Source organism: Diceros bicornis, chromosome 10 (genome assembly GCF_020826845.1).
Source record: "Diceros bicornis minor isolate mBicDic1 chromosome 10, mDicBic1.mat.cur, whole genome shotgun sequence".
Taxonomy (NCBI): domain Eukaryota; kingdom Metazoa; phylum Chordata; class Mammalia; order Perissodactyla; family Rhinocerotidae; genus Diceros; species Diceros bicornis.
In genome coordinates this window covers 58,049,845-58,067,401 of record NC_080749.1, presented here as the reverse complement: position 1 = coordinate 58,067,401, position 17,557 = coordinate 58,049,845, and the positions used below count along the sequence as shown (strand labels likewise).

Sequence of the window (17,557 nt, the reverse complement as noted above, 5' to 3'; positions counted from 1 at the left end):
CAATTCCATAATAGCTAAGACAGGAGAAGGTGTGTCATGGAACCTACAACTCCTATTTTCTTCAAATCTCTAGGACTTTTTGGACTATATCAGTGGTTCTCAACAGAGGCAATTTTGTCATCTGGGGGACATTTAGCAATGTCTAGAGGCATTTTTAGTTATCATAACTGGGGCAATGTTACCAGCATCTGGCGGGTAGAGGCCAGGGATGCTGCTAAACATACTACAATACACAAGACAGCCCCCACAACAAAGAATTATCTACCCAAAAATATCAACAGTGCCAAGACCAAGAAATCCTAGACTATATGCTTCCAAGGGTCTATCTCCTAGGAGCCCAACTAATTTCCATAAAGGCAACATACCTTCACTGTTATAACCAACTGGATTAGCAATAAATGGCTTATTGCCATTACAAGGTGACCTTGTTCTAAATTTGAGGCTACTGACCAAATTGAGAGAAAGCCTGGAAAAAGTGGCACAGTAGACAGAAGTTACACTCTGAGAAAATCAACCATTAATGACAAGTTCTACTTTATTTTAAAAGTTAACTCCTGAAGACTTAAATCTAAAGTCTATTGAAAAAACTTTTAAGTCATATTTTTTTGGCGATTTTTCCAGCCAATGTGTGAAAATATACATGAAATAAAGCTTCACAGCACTGTCCAGTAGAACTTTCTGTGATGACAGAAATGTTCTGTATCTGCACTGTTTAACAAAGCAGTCCCTAGCCACATGTGGATATTAAGAACTTGAAAGGTAGGACTACTGTAAATGAGGAAATGAATTTTTAATTTTAGTTAATTTTAACTTAACTCGCCACATGTAGCCTCGTGACTTCTATGTTAAACAACACAAAACAATGTTAAAAATAAATTTTACCTAAAGTCACTTTTAACAGATGTTATACTTGAAAATATCTATTAGGTGTAACTGTTTGCTAATCACATAAAACTAACTATAAAAAGTTATTCTGTAACAATATAATATGATAATGTAGTACAGGCATTCTCAGAGTAGCAAATGTCTAGTACTTAGAAAAGTCTTGGACATAAAACTGCTGGGAAGAAGAAGTTCTCTTTAGAGGTCCAGAGAAGTAGTACAGTCGGCCCTCTGTATCCATGGGTTCTGTATCCACGAATACTATGGAGGGCAGACTAAGACACTTGAGCATCTGTGGCTTCTGGTATCTGAGGGGGGTCCTGGAACCAATCCCCTGCAGACACAGAGGGATGACTGTATTATCCAAACCAGTGATACACCCAAGGCTGGAAGCTACTAGAGGTATATATAACACATGGTAAGAGATGGCAAACACAATGTTTGGAAGCTACTACAGGTATATATAACACACAGTAAGAGATGGAAAACACAATGTTGTAGCTGATCTTTTGTCTTGGACTGGGCATCTGTAATTGCATGAATGGGAAGGCACAGGGATCAATACATTCTTACAACAGATTTTCTATCAGCTCTCAAGTCTGTTCATCCTATGATATAGCTGAAATAGTTAAATGTTTAGCTAAATTATGGATTAAATTGGCTTTTACAGTCTGGTCTTGGAATCTAACTACTTACAACATTGCTTCAGTGGAAAAACCTTATAATCAAGTTATAAATTTTGTGAGAAAAAGCCAGTCACAAAGAAGAAACCAAAGGAAAAAAATTAATTTAAAGGGCAAAACAAACTTTCTGCTATCTTATGGTAATCTGATAAAGATTCAATACTGGAAAGGCTATACTCATCTGGTAGCTATCAAAAGACCAAAATCACAACCAGGATATTGACACTGATATAGTCAAGACATAGAATAGTACCATCATCACAAGGATCCCACTGTTGCCTGTTTATAGTCACCCCCTCCCCACACTCGACTCCTGGAAACCACTAATCTGTTCTCTATATCTACAATTTTGTCATTTCAAAAATGTTATAGAAATAAAATCACACAGTATGTAATCTTTGGGGATTGGTTTTTTTTCACTCAGCATAATTCCCTGGAGATTCATCCAAGTTGCGGCATGCATTAATAGTTCGTTTCTTCTCATTGCTGAGTAGTACTCCATGGTATGGATGTACCACAGTTTGTTCAGCCATTTGCTAGCTGAAGGACATCTGAGTTGTTTCCAGTTTTGGGCTATTATGAGTAAAGCTGCTTTGAATATTCATATACAGGTTTTTGTGTGAACATAGGTTTTCAATTCTCTGGTATAAATGCCCAAGAGTGTAATTGTTGGGTTGAATGGTAGTTGCATGCTTGCTTTTATAAGAAACTGCCAAACTGTTTACAGAATGGCTGTACCACTTTACATTACCACCAGCAATATATAATTGATCTAGTTTCTCCACATCCTCACCAGCATTTGATTTTGTCACTATTTTTTAATTTTAACTTTCTGATAGGTGTGTAGTGATTTCTCTTGTGGTTTTAATTTGCATTTCCCTAATGGCTAATGATGCTGAACATCGTTTCATGTGATTATTTGCCATCTGTATATCCTCTTCAGTGAAATGATTCTTCATGTCTTTTGCCCATTTTCTAATTGGATTGTTTGCGTTTTACTATTGAGTCTTGAGAGTTCTTTATATCTTATAGATATAGGTCTTTTTTTGGATATGTGGTTTGCACATATTTTCTCCCACTCTGTAGCCTATCTTTTCATCTTCTTAACAGAGTCCTTCACAGAGCAAACGTTTTTAATTTTGATAAGATCTAATTTATCAGTTTTTCCTTTAATGGATTATACTTTTGGTGACCAGTCTAAAAACTCTTTGCCTAGCCCTAGAGTCTGAAGATTTTCTCATTTTTTTCCTAAAAGTTTTATTATTTTATGTTTTACATTTAAGTCCATTATCTATTTTGAGTTAATTTTGGCATAAGGTGGGAGGTTTAGGTCAAGGTTCATTTTTTTGTGTGTGTGCCTAGGGATGTCCAACTGCCCCAGCACCATTTGTTGAAAAAGCTATACGCTTCCTCCACTGGATTGCTTTTACAACCTTTGTCAAAATCAGTTGGACATATTTGTGTGAGTTTATTTCTGTGTTCTCTATTCTGTTCCGCTGATAAATGTCTCTCTCCTCCAATATCACATAGTCTTGATTACTGTAGCTGTACTGATATTATATCAAGTCTTAAAATCAGGTAGATTGATTCCTATGACTTTATTCTTCTTTTTTCAAAACTGTTTCAGCTATCTAGTTCCTTTGCCTTACCATATACATTTTGAATAATCTTTTCTATATCCACTAAAAATCTTGCTGAAATTTTGAAAGGAAATGCATTAAACAGATAGATCAATCTGAGGAGGCTTGACATCTTTACTATGTTCAGTTTTATACCAATTCATGAACACAGTCTCTCCATTTAGTAGGTCCTCTTTGAGTTTTTTCATCAGCATTCTGTAATTTTCAGAATACAGATCCTTTATATATTCTGTTAGATTTATGCCTAAGTACGTGTATTTGGTTAGATTTATGCCTATTTCATTTTCTTTGGAGCAACTGTAAATGGTAGTGTTTTAAATTTCAGTTACTATATATTTGTTGTTAATGTATAGAAATGCAATTTAGTTTTGTATGTGCTCTTGTATTCTGCAATCTTGATGATCTTGTTTTTGTAGATTCTTTGAAATTTTTCTACAAAGACAATCAGGTCATCTATGAATAGTAACAATTTTATTTCTTCCTTTCCAATCTGTATGTCTTTTATTTCACACTACGGGTTTTTAACAAACAGCCTCAAAGCTGATCTTTTCTTCATTCTTTTGAGTAGTCTCTTTTTACTTTTAAAGTTTCTGATACTATTGGATTCTGTTAAGACCACAAAAAAAAAAGCTAAGAGCAGCTGCTCCATAATTATTCTCAGAACAATAGGAAATAATCTTGGTTCAATAAAGACACCAGTATTTAAAGTAAGACTGGTTATATTTAATCAGGTTTTTTACTTCCTGACAAGGACTTAGTTATAATTTTAGCAAACGAACAACTTGAAAACTTAAGTCATAAACTGAAATTAAATATGTGGCTGATATAAACTCTGCTGTTTAAACTGACCAGCTCGTCAGTTACAAAAACAAGCGCTATGAAGATTAAGTTAAGCAGGCTTTCTATTTCCTATAGCCTCCAGTTCCAGACTACATCTGTTTTCTTTGATACACAAAACCAGAGTTAAAACAGCTCCATTTATCACAGCATGATTGTAGGCAGACAAACTAGCCTGTCTGTTTCCAGATAGTGAAAGCAACCATTATTAATCACAATTACAGGCCAAACTCTAAGAGCAATTGCATCAATATTCTCCCAACCCCCAGCCCTTCTACTCTTGAACTCAAAAATGGTACTGAGAGTGTCACGACACTGCCTGAAGGTCAGTAAATAAAGATGCTACTATGAGGTCAACTTGAGTTATAAGTTCAGGATGCAAATTAAGGAAAATCTTTTCTACACATAAAAAGAAGTGAACTCTCAAAAACTCCATTATTGATTAGGTTTAGCAGGACAATTAAACCCACTCTATTTAAAATTTATATGAAGAGGTTTCTGCTGTGTGAAACAATACTGAATAGCAAAGGATATTTGAAATTTACAAATTAGATGATTAACTTTAAGCAGAGAAGCATTATGAAAATAGACTGTTTTCTATAAGAAATTTTGTAGCCAACAGTGTGAAGGAAATTTATTTCTCCTTCCTACAGATTATAATAAAACTGCCTATAAAGTGAGAACAATTACAGGTTATGATGAAAATATGTTAAGACAATTATTGGATCAAATACCTTGAATGTATGGATCTTCTTCAAATAGCTCTGTAACCCCTTCTTCAATGGTTAGGGCAAGAGTTTAAGAATACAAACCAGAGTTTCACTTGGTGCTGTCTATTGCTTTTATTCTTTTAAAAAGCTACTGTTTTTTAGGCACCTAGTATATGCAAGGCACTTTAGATGCTTTACATACATTATCAAATTTAAGTCTTGCAATTATCTAAGAGGGAGGTACTATTATTCACGTTTTGCAGATGAGAACATTGTAGCTCAGAGAAGTTATTTCCCTAAGTCACACAGCTAGTTAAATACAGAGCCATGAGTCAAATACAGATACGATTCCAAAGCCTATGTTCTTTCCCCTCTGTTTATAAGGCTGTCAAACTTTTATTTGTTTTAAGACAAAGTCTGAATGAAATCTTACAGACATAGTGCATCTATAGAAGAATACAAAAATGGCTGGTGTTATGCAGTTGTAGAGAAATACACATTATTCTACCCTACTTTTCCACTGAATAAGTGACTCTGCTAATAAACCTTCCCAGAAATATTATGGAATAAACTGAGCCTTTCCATGATTAAACATGACCCTACATTCAAACAAGGCCTGATTATTAAAGATTTGAAGCTAAATTAGCAATGAGACTAATGCCATTCTAATATGAAGATTCAGAGCTGTTTGAGAATTTGTAAAACTGCCCCAAATTCTGTGAGCACGTGGGCCCTTATCCACTCCCTTAACATATTTATTGAGCATCTACTACATAGAACAGCTAGTCACTGTGCTAGGGACTGGGGAACACAGTGACAAACAAGAAAAAGTCAGTAACCTCAGTGAACTTATTCAAATGAGGAACACAGAACTACACAAGAGAACAAGGAACACATCTCTAAGAAGGCAACATTTTGTCAGAGATCTAAATGTTGGGGAGAGGGAGCCATGTAAATATCTGGGGGGAAAAACAAGGGAAGAACATCAGAAAAAGAGGGAACAAATAGCAAAGGCCTTTAAAGGGAAAGATATGTCTGAGGAATAGCAAGAAGGCCAACAGTGCTAGAAGAAAAAAGTAGTAAGAGATGAGGACAGAGAGAAAGACACACCACATATATCCTTGAAGGTCTTGCTGGAACTTCTGGTTTTTATTCTGAATGTGAGGAGAAAACACTGAGGTTTTTCTTGTTTTTTTGGCGGGGGCGGGGGGGTGAGGATTAGCCCTGAGCTAACATCTGTTGCCAATCCTCCTCTTTTTGCTGAAGAAGATAGGCCCTGAGCTAACATCCGTGCCCATCTCCCTCGACTGTACATGTGGGACACCTGCCACAGCACGGCTTGATAAGCGGTGTGTAGGTCTGCAACCGGGATGGGAACCTGTGAACCCCAGGCCAGGGAAGCGGAGCGCGCGAACTTAACCAATATACCATTGGGCCAGCCCTGATAACACTGAGTTTTAAAAAGATTATTCAGGGGGCTGGTCCAGTGGTGTAGGGGATAAGTTCATGCGTTCGGCTTCGGCAGCCCGGGGTTTACCAGTTCGGATCCTGGATGTGGACCTACTCACTGCTCATCAAGCCATGCTGAGGCGGTGTCCCATATAGAGGAGCTACTACTCTACAACTATGATACTCAATTATGTACTGAGGCTTTGGGGAGAAAAAAGAAAAAAGAGGAAGATGGGCAACAGATGTTAGTGCAGGGCCAATCTCCCCGCCCCCCCCCCAAAAAAAAGATTATTCTGGAAGCAAGAGAAATGACAGTAGGGGAGCAAGAGTGGAAGTGGACAGACGAGTTGGGAGGCTATGGCAGTGGTCCCCGCAGGAAAAAATGGTGATCTGTACCAGACTGGTCGTGGTGGTGACGCCTTCTGGTATTTGGGAGTCATCAGCCCATAGACAGTGTTTTAAGTCCTGGGACTAAGATAATCAGTAAGGGAGTGAGTGAACAAAGAGAAACAAACTTGCTCAGGGCTAAGCCCTGGAGCACCCCAATGTTTAGCAGTTTAGAAAAGGACAAGCTAGCAAAAGGAAAGCATCTTCATTTTACCAGCACATACGAAATATATTTTGCATTCAGGCTTACCTAGCTTCTTTTTCTAAGCAATAGAGGAAACCAGGTAGTTTAGAATTTGTTTCCATAGTCATATTTTTGACCACATAGAATATAAAAATATGATAGAAATAAAAGATTTCTATATAAATAAGGCAGAACCTCTCAATAAATTAATATGTAATCAAGCTTTGCCACATTCAAATTCAAGCTAATAATTTCTAAAAATAAATTATTTCATCAAACTTGGCATCTTCAACAAATACAAGCCTATCAGCCTAGAACCTGAAAATGCACATAAATTATATGGAGTTTTACTGTAACATGACCTGACTTGCATTTTTTTTTTATTACCTGATACTGCTGACATGTCAGAAACCTACAATCAGGAAGTATAAAAACAACCAGAAAGTCAAACTGACTTATGTGCAAGAACTAAGAAAACAATGAAATATTTATGATGAGGAAATTAAAATGTTGATTCATTTCTGTTTTAACATATAAAGCAGGGTAAGTAATGTCAAAATTAAAGAAATAGAGGTTTTATGTTTTAAAAGAAAAACAGTGATGCTTAGTATTTCTTTTCATATCCTTTTTTAATTATGTGTCTCTTTTAAAAGGCTGTCAATTTCAATCTTTTTAGCTTTTTGCCTATTTTCCCTATTTTAGGCTCTTAAGTAAGATGACAAGAACACTGAAGCAGGAGGACTAGAGTTCAAATTCAAATTCTGGCACTAACAATTATTGCTGATACCTCTGGGCAAGGTACTGTACACTCAGAACCTTAATATACCTTCATTGCAACGACAGGAATACTATCTACTCCACACATTTTGGGCAGGATTAAAGGAGATTAAGTTACGCAGAGCACCTAGTAAATATTTACAGCTTTATAAATTTTAATTCCTTTCCCTATTCTATCCCCCTTCTCTTCACTGTTTTAACATCTATAGCATTTTACATGTTTACTGAAGTCACCTTTTGAGTGTTCTTCAAAGAAAAGGGGAGACTTTTGCCTTGGTAAGTAGTGATGATATCATAATCCTACCAGTTTTGATCAGTGGCCTTTGAAATGCTACACTATTTTATTTTATTAGACTATAATGTCCTTCAGAGGAAGGACTACCATTCTTTGAAAATCTTTTGCCCAGTGGACTAGTAATATTTATAATATGGAAAACATACAACAATATTAAAAAGCATTAAGCATACTTTGTATCAAAAATATCACAGGGAACAATTTACATTATTTACTTTGGGATCAAGAATTGAATAATCATGATCTTGGAGGTTAATTAAGGTTTACATCTTTCCAATGATTATTTGTTTATTAACTTTTATTTGTATGTATTAATTAATACAATGGACTATTACCACAGCTTTCACAAATAACAAAATCCAAGTTTCAGATAAATTTATACTAGAGTTAACTCTTTATTATTTTAAATTTGTGTGTACCTTTTTTTGTCTGCAATGACAGCTATTATTTCACATTTATGCAGGTTCTGTTAGAGCCAACTAAGAAGCTCTCAGTGTCTGGGGTATATCTGAATAAGTAACAACAGCAGTTCTGCCATATTAGAATTTTAGCATCTCACATATAGACACTACCGGAGGGACCTTCATATCCTCATGGATCTTAAAGAAGTAAAGTGTCAGGGCTAGCCCGGTGGCGTAGTGGTTAAGTTTGCGCACTCCGCTTCGGCAGCCCGGGGTTCGCAGGTTGGGATCCTGAGTGCGGACCTACACACTGCTCATCGAGCCATTCTGTGGTGGCATCCCACATACAAAAATAGAGGCAGACTGGCACAGATGTTAGCTCAAGGCCAATCTTCCTTACCGAAAAAAAAAAAAGCGTCACTGGCAAGAAAAAACCTGTTGGTTTGGCTTTTTTCTGCAATGTTGCAGGTCATCTGGTCATTTTCAACTGCTATAGAATTTCTGACACTGTAAAGCTTGAGTAAACCAAGAACAGCCTCTCAGAATCAAGGAAACAGCTCATCTAAAATCCAATTACCTAAATGTCAATTAAGCTTTGATTCCTTCTCATATACAAGATTCAGCTATTCTCCCCATCTTGCAGAAATCACATCTCTCTCAAATTTACCATCACAAACATGGAACCTACAGTCCCTGATCTTAAAGGAAAGAGTGCACTGTTGGCTGCTGACAGGTACCAAAAGGCAAAATTGTTCGCTACAGAAAGGAAATTTTTTTTCCTCAAACAAGTAATTATGGCTAAATTACTCTGCCTCCCTCCTCCATGCAATCAATTTAGAATGAAGAATACATCATTACTTCATGATATTATGTATTTTTACAAGTTCCTTACACACCAATATAGTGGCATCCTGAAACAGAATATGTAAGAAAGATTTTAAATAATGTACATGGCTTTCTGAACATTTTAAAAGAAGGTACTAAAAAATCTAAGTATCTTTATGAAATACTCGTGGTTAAATTTCCAAAATTAGGTTTAGATGTTCAGATTAATCAGAAACTTTTAATTCCACTTGACAGGTTTCTAATATCCATTTTCCTCCCTTCTTCATTTTTGTCATTCTAACATTCATTAGAATCTCCATCAAAAGATAAACAGGAAGAGGAGAGGAAAGAACAAACTCATTCACTTCAATGCTTATCAGTCAGCTGAGTTAGAAATTTATTTGTGGGGTTTAAGAAAAAAGTAAAGTGAGAGCAAAAGATTAAATTGACACAAAGATGCTGGGAATTGTCTTTCTATTTCATTCATCCACATTAGCAATCTTCTCTAGGCCTGGCTACCATGTTATCTGGACACTGATCCCCTATAGCCCACTCTTTTTCTACCAAAATTCTTTCATTCATCCTACACACCTGTAGAGAGGTCACTGTTCTAGGTGCTGGTACACAGCAACTAACAAAACTGAAGCCCCTGTCCTTACGGAGCCTCACAGCTAATCTTAAGAAGTGTAAACATACAGCATGTTAGATGATGGAAAATCAAACAGAAAGAGGGATATGAAGAACCTAGGGCAGGGGCAGGAGCTGAATTCTTAAATTCGGTGGTCATTTATCCTCACATTCCTCCCTAAAAAAACTGAAAACATAAAAATCTACATATAGGTATTTTTGTAAGCACCAAATTATATTGACAGATATACTAAGAACGAATTTCTGTTACAGAATACAGTTGGATAACCTCAAACATTACAATTTTAATGACAGAATGGCCATCATTTAACTTTTTAAAAAATTGCCTCATACTACTTTTATAAGCCTGCTAGTAACATAGGTATATATGTAATTTTTATTGGTGATGTGATCAATCCTCTGATAAAACTTAATACGTATCACAATGTTCACAAGTAATAATAAAACAGCATTAAAATCTTGAAAAAAGATTTTTTTCATATCCTACGTTAATTTGCTTCATTTTGGATGGGCAGAACAAATAGCTCTTCAATATATAGTACAACTGATGTCTAGCTACATTCCAATAGCAGCTGAAAAACATTTATGTAGGTCTTTTTTTCCCCCTTTGAAAACTTTTGCTCTAATGGTCACATACCTTACCAGGCAAGCTGGGCTATTCGTGGATAACATGAAATTCCCTGAGAACTCAGAAGGCTGGTTCTGTATCTAGGCAAGCTTGTCAAATCAAGCTTCTGTTGGTTAGCACCACAACCTAGACTACCTCAGTGACAGACATAAAAACTTTCAAGAAATTTCAAGTGCTCTCAAATTACTCATTTTATGACTCTCCTCAGGATTTTATCAAACCAAATATTTTTAACAGGAATACTAGAAATTCTACCCCCCAACAAGAATACCTCCGTGGTGATGCGACAGGCTCCCTCCATTAGCAAGGATTTCTTCTCTAGCAGCTGCCTGTATTTGGAAACAATACAACAAATAGTTGCTACTTAGATTTCACTTTGAAGTGAAAGCGTAAGACCCAGCTCCCAAAGGAGGCACATACTTCCTGGGTTAAATAATAAACTAGAAGACTAATTTTCCTTTCCCCTAGGTCAACTGCATTTAAAAAGCAATTAAAATATGCAGCTAGCTTTATAAGTTTCTTTCTAGTGAATAGTCACAATGCCTATAATAGTCACTTTAAGATTCTAGATAAGAAAAAGAAGGCAAAATGATCAATTCAGCAGCACTAAATTGTTAGTAATAATAATAATAAAAAGTTTTGTGAAGACAGAGTCAAGTCCTACTCGGAAGTAAACATCTCACTATACCAACAGACACTAGTAACTAATATTTATTGACTGCTTATTGCACGTCCAGAAAAGTACTAAGCAATTTACCTGCAGTAACTTATTCTCACTATAGCCTTATGGAATAATTACAATTACTCCTATTTCACAGATACAGAAAATGAGGCTTAGATAATTAAATTACTCAATATCATAGAATGGGCATTATGGAAAACGTTTCTTAGGTCAATGCCTTGGGACAAATTACTTGTCAGGCCTATGGATATCTAAGTGTGGAAAAAAAAAAAAAACCTGTTTTATCCTCCTAACAAGTTAGGCCCTGCCTAGGCTCCTGTAGAGCACTAAGGTTAGAAAGATTAATACTTAAAGCAAAACAGAGAATGACTGAAGTGCAGGGTGAAAAAAGGGTAACAGAAATTGGAATTACATTCAATTCCTGAGTATGTAACAGCCATGAGGTGAAATATCTACAGTACCTTGAACCTCTCAGAATCACTCAGGTGTGTATAAACCACAGGAGTTAGGCCAGGGTAGAAGAGGGCCCAGGTGGGACAGATGCACCACGTCTCATTGCAAAGTAATTTATAAGAATCCTTACCACTTAGGATTTAGGATTTTTCAAATGAATCATAAATATGCAAGCCCTGCTCTAAGAGATTATATCATCTAACAAATTACTTTAATAAAGCAATAACTACCTGAAATCACTAGTACTTGGAGAATGGCAGTTTGGATTGGGAAAGAAGGAATAATTTCACTCTTGTAGTCCTACAAGGAAAGGGCCTCTGGGTAGCCAGAGGGCAATACTGAAACACTGAAAGGCTAAGGCGATGGGAAAGTACTCAAATTTTAGTGGGTGATGGATATGTTCATTATTTCGATTGGGGTGATAATTTCACAGGTGCAGACATATGTCAAAACTCATCATTGGGGTCCGCCCAGTGGCACAGCAATTAAGTGCACGTGTCCTGCTTCGGTGGCCCAGGGTTCACAGGTTCGGATCCCAGGCATGCACCGACGCACCACTTGTCAAGCCATGCTGTGGCAGCATGCCATATAAAGTAGAGGAAGATGGGCACAGAAGTTAGCCCAGGGCCAATCTTCCCCAGCAAAAAAGAGGAGGATTGGCAACAGATGTTAGCTCAGGGCTAATCTTCCTCACAAAAAAAACCTATCTATGATTTAGGATGAAAAGTGTGCCACTGAAAATCATCTTGCGACACAATCTTTGGTAGGCATGCAATAGAGTTAAAACCCAGGACACCTGAGGTTTTAACACACCTCAGTCTCTTCCTGGTTCCTCCACAGTCTAGTCTGTGTCTTCAACACTAGGCATACTTGTAATGAGAAATATTGACCAGTGAACAGAGGCTTTATAAAAATTAGAAGCTTAAGGCTATTTAAGAAATGTAATAGAAACTGCTAGCAAATGAACCTCAATGGCTTACATGTAGCTTTAGCAAACAGAAATTATAAACCTAGAATGAGGATATTACAGCAACACAGACCAAGAGCATTCGGGCTGCTGACCGCAACAGCAGCCACCACCTGGAGGTGGGTGGGCTGCCAAAGTGCTATCAAGGATTGCTACAGTTCTTTGTTATTTAGCTTAATCAGGTATCATATACTGTAAGTAACAACTAAAGAATCACAGGCTACAGAATGTTAATATTAGAATATTAATTCTAATATATGTATAGAATATTAATTTTAGGCTTAGAATTCACTATAAACCCAGTGCAACAAATATGTTCCTTATTTCTATGGGGTATCAACCAGGTAAGCCATAAGTGATTAAAGAGACTCAAATTAAACATTCATAAATCGATAGTAAAGTTCATTTAAATTAATAAAAGAATATAAGAGCTATATTCATATATGCAAAATTACCTCAGTTTGTTCAAACACAGTCAGTGGGTCACTTATTCCCCTGTAGTTAAAGGCAAAGTAGAAATAGATACATGCACCTGCATCGTAAGTTTGCGTCACCCTAAAAAACAAACAGACAAAATCCCCGCAAGGCTTTAAGTGAAATCAGGTTTAATGTCTAGAAACTTAAAGGCAAGATCATCTGAATGACTTGCTTAAGCCATCGTCTCATTCTCTACCCAGACTCCTACTCCATGGAAGGAACGTAGATTGGCTGGATGAAGGATATACAGGAACTATTTGTATTATTTTTTATAACTTTTTTTGATAAGTCTGGATTATTACCCTCCCAAAACTTAAAAACAATGTAAATGTTTCTCCAATTGTCCTGAAATAAACAAAACCCTACCTCTGCAGAAGGAATTTTTTTTTTTTAATAAGTATAAGGCAGTTAAAGACAACCTCAAAACAGACTAGATGGAAGTTGGTGATCCATTATAAGACTTATACACTTTCTCAAAGTTAACAGAAATAAGTATGAGAACTTATAACTAGGAAACAAGAGAAATGTTCAAATACCAAAAATGATCAGACTGGGTAAAATACAGCATCTTCACTAAGTTCACACTAAAAATTAGTGAGGACTTTGAAAACAAATTGAATGATCACATCAAATGCAGTGACATGGCCTTAAAATAGTGTCTCTGAAGGTTTTACCCTCAGGGCCCCCGTAAATTTGCATGTTGTATGTGTGTTTACAAAAGATATCAAGGAATGTTAAATTATGAAATCATATATATGACATATATTTGGGCTTTCAAAATGCAATTAGGTGAAGCATTTAAAAGGGAGCTAGGGTAATCATAGTCAAATCTCTGAATGCAGGGCCGGCCCCATGGCTTAGTGGTTAAGTGCGCACGCTCCGCTGCTGGCGGCCCACGTTCGGATCCCGGGTGTGCACCGATGCACCGCTTCTCCAGCCGTGCTGAGGCCACATTCCACATACAGCAACTAGAAGGATGTGCAGCTATGACATACAACAATCTACGGGCTTTGGGGGGAAAAAACAAACAAACAAACAAACAAATCTCTGAATGCAATTTATAGAGGTTCCCACGAAGAATTTAACAGAAGGAGCAAATACAGAAAAAATACTCTTTTTACTACACAATACAAATAGAATCTAATCTAAAATTTTAATGGCCTTTTAGGCCAAATGTTAGGTGCCTCAGAACAGAAGAAATGAACTGTTTAACAATGCTACTGTCAATTTGCCAGCTGTGTTTTTCTTCTAGTGTTAATTCACACCCATAAAAAGGATCCCTTGCATGTTTACATTTTAAGTACCAGATTTATAAAGTTTAAGAAAAATGGAGAACCATTTTAACTATGAAGGCACTATCATTAGGAATAACTAAATTTAAATAAATTTAAAGGCTACAAGAATGAGTTTATAGCAATTAGTAAAATATACATTACTCATACGAGAATCACTAATATCAATAAATAGAAAATGTAACTAAATATTAATGGAGCACTGCCATCTTCCAACAAATCCAGGATCTATATTACACAGTTCAGTTTTTGTAGATAAGTAGGCTTCTAAAGTTTCAACAAAGCTTGATTGATCAGTATCTCAAAAAAAGACAAAGTAGAAGTAATGAAAACAGTTTGGAAAACCTCAATTTGGATCCATTTCACAAAGCAATTCAACTCTAACACCTTTTAACAGATCAATTCTATCATTTAAGCACTTAAACACTAACCTCTTCCAAAATCATCTGCACAAGTGATAGTGTGGCTGCCAAAGTCATTATATTATTCTTCAAGTTCTAAAACATTATTGTGCTCTACACTTTTTGGAGTACTTTACTTGTATTAGACTCACTGGCTAGGAATTCCCATAAAATTTCTTCCAAAAATTTAGAGTTAAAATTTCTATTCGAATACACAAAGTACCCTTTAATGGACGGAAATGAAATACAGTCATGTGCTGCTTAACGACGGGGACATGTTCTGAGAAATGTGTCATTAGGTGATTTCGTCGTTGTGTGAACATCATAGAGTGTACTTACACAAACCTAGATGGTATAGCCTACTGTACACCTAGGCTATATGGTACTAAGCTTATGGGACCACCATCATATATGTGGTCCATCACTGACCAAAATGTTATGCAGCACATGACTGTAACTGAACTCAATAAATGCACCCTACAACTGAATTATTTTCCTTGGGATCTTTGATTTCAATGAGATATATGATTATTTTAAGTTAATTTCAGAATAGCTCTTTAAAAAACTAGTTTAAAGAATACATCTCACACATTCAACATTTATATTCAACATAGAATAATCTCCTTAGCCACATTAAGCAGCTCAAATCAAACTAAACTAAAATCAAACTCTAGTTAAATGTTAGTTTAATCAAGTATGAGCTATAAGTATATACTATACTTAAAACTCCTATTATCAAAACCATTCAAATAATTAGACTTTGCACATTCTAAACTTGGGTTTTCTAAGATGATCACAGAAGATGAGCATATGAGCTTTTATCAGAAAATCATTCTTAAAAAAAAATAGGTACTTCATAAATGACATAGCCAATTCAGTCTAAGTATACCAATTCTATCTACCTACAATATGTAATGAAGATCCTCAGGCCTTATGAGTACCTTCTGAAGAAACAAGACTTAAGTGTTATTACAGAAGGCATCCTAAGGCAGAAAATTTTACTTCCCAATCACTGTCATTAAGTAGTGGTTTATCACAATGATATTTTCATAACGGAAGGGGAGAAGTCTTGAGAGATGTTGACTAGGGAGGTGGGCAGAAGGAAGAAGGGGTGATAAAATCTGCTAAGTTGCCACTTGACAAAATAAAGGAATAAAAAACTCTTGACCACAAAAAAAGATTCAATTATTTATAATGTTTCAAATTTTACTGGTGACAAATGACTTATGGATTATTAGGCCTGATTTGTTTTCGGTATTATACTAAGAGGCCTGATAGACTAGACTCTCAAGTGAAGAACTAAGTATCAATTTGGGTTGTGTTATGAGAGGTTCGGGGATTCGATCGGAGATGCAAAAGAAACTTTCCACTCCAAACAAATGGACTGAGAGTATATTTTGTTATATAGAGGATAGTAAAGGCGACAGTCTGCAAACAGATGCGAATAAGTCAAATATTAAGAAGGAAAAACACATCAGCTCGACTGGAAAGGGAAAACATCCACATCGACTGAGATAGCAGCAGATTCGAATAGATCATATGAGAGGGAAAAACATCAGATCGATTGGAAAGGGAAACACCAGATCGACTGAAGGGAAATGACACAAATCAACCAGAAAGAGAAACACCAGGTTGACTGAAAAGAGAACACATTAGATGGGTTACTCACAACATTCACGCCCCACTGCCGGGAGAGTCTCTTCAATTGACCCGGCTGGGCGGGAATCACACATCCTGGGCAAGGCGTCCCTTCCACAGGTGAGACTCTCACCAGGCCTCGGTTTTCAGCAGTTTATATAAGCAGTTACAGAGTTTACAGAGCAAGCATTTAATGTTCCCATGCACAAATGGCTATCAGTGGCATATGTGCACTGAGCCTCCTGGCTGTCATCCTAGCCCGGCAGTTGTGTACGTGCATTGTTTTACCTAGTTATCGTCCCAGCCCGGCACAGATGGCCGGTCTGCCCCAGGCCGTGACGCCCAAAGGAGCTTGAAATTCTTACAAATTGCAACTATCTCCGTGGGAGAAAGGCCAGTTCCCACCACACAGAAAGCAGCTTTATATTTCTTTGTGTGCTGGTGGCTGCAGGTTAATGGAACGGCCAAACACAGCTGTACTCATGTCAAGACAGGTTGATAATGTAAATAAACACACAAATTTTTTTTTCTTAGACTTTAAGATAAAAGATTCATTTTAAAACATACTGCCAAATTAAAAAAAAAGAACATATACATTCTCACACCTTCATTTGGAAAGGTTCTAAGACCAGTCACTAAGCCATCAGTAGCTTTACCAAGTTTTAAGCTTTTTTTTTTTTTTTTGTGAGGAGATCAGCCCTGTGGTAACATCTGCCAATCCTCCTCTTTTTTTGCTGAGGAAGACTGGCCCTGGGCTAACATCTGTGCCCATCTTCCTCCACTTTACATGGGATGCCGTCACAGCATGGCTTGCCAAGCGGTGCGTCGGTGTGCGCCCAGGATCTGAACTGGTGAACCCCGGGCCGCTGCAGTGGAGCACACGCACTTGACCGCTTGCGCCACCGGGCCGGCCCCCTTAAGCTTTTTATTGTACAGAACAAGGCCCCTATTTTCCCTTCCTTCAGACATATTAAATGTGCAACCAATAATCTCTAAAATTCACATTTTTCGCTTTTATATTCTCTGTTTCTACCCTGAATATACTTGTTCTAAAACAGGTTAGTACATAGACTTAACTTGGTACCTCCTGAAATGCTCTTCAAACCCTGACTCTCTCTCCCACACAGAAGCAGAAGAGACAATCTGAAGCATCTCCTTGATGCTGATTAACATCAACAGTTAATATGTAAGAAACATGCTTTCCTCACGTCATGTTAGAATTTTACTTTCTTACCCAGCAGAGGCACAATTTAGCAAATTCTAAAAGATATCTGTCCCAATGGGGGCAAAAAGTAGAACTA

The 17,557-nt window shown here is 36.8% G+C and overlaps 1 protein-coding gene across 2 annotated transcripts in view; it reads right to left on the bottom strand.

The window, feature by feature from the left end:
- AGPS (alkylglycerone phosphate synthase) overlaps window positions 1-17,557 on the bottom strand; it is a 142,210-nt gene that overhangs the window by 7,124 nt on the left and 117,529 nt on the right. For both annotated transcript variants that reach the window (XM_058549317.1, XM_058549315.1), the window contains 2 exons: window positions 12,904-13,003; window positions 10,618-10,675 (listed from right to left, as the gene is read on the bottom strand). In XM_058549317.1, coding sequence (XP_058405300.1) covers window positions 10,618-10,675; window positions 12,904-13,003 — 158 coding nt within the window. The remainder of the gene's footprint in view (window positions 1-10,617; window positions 10,676-12,903; window positions 13,004-17,557) is intronic.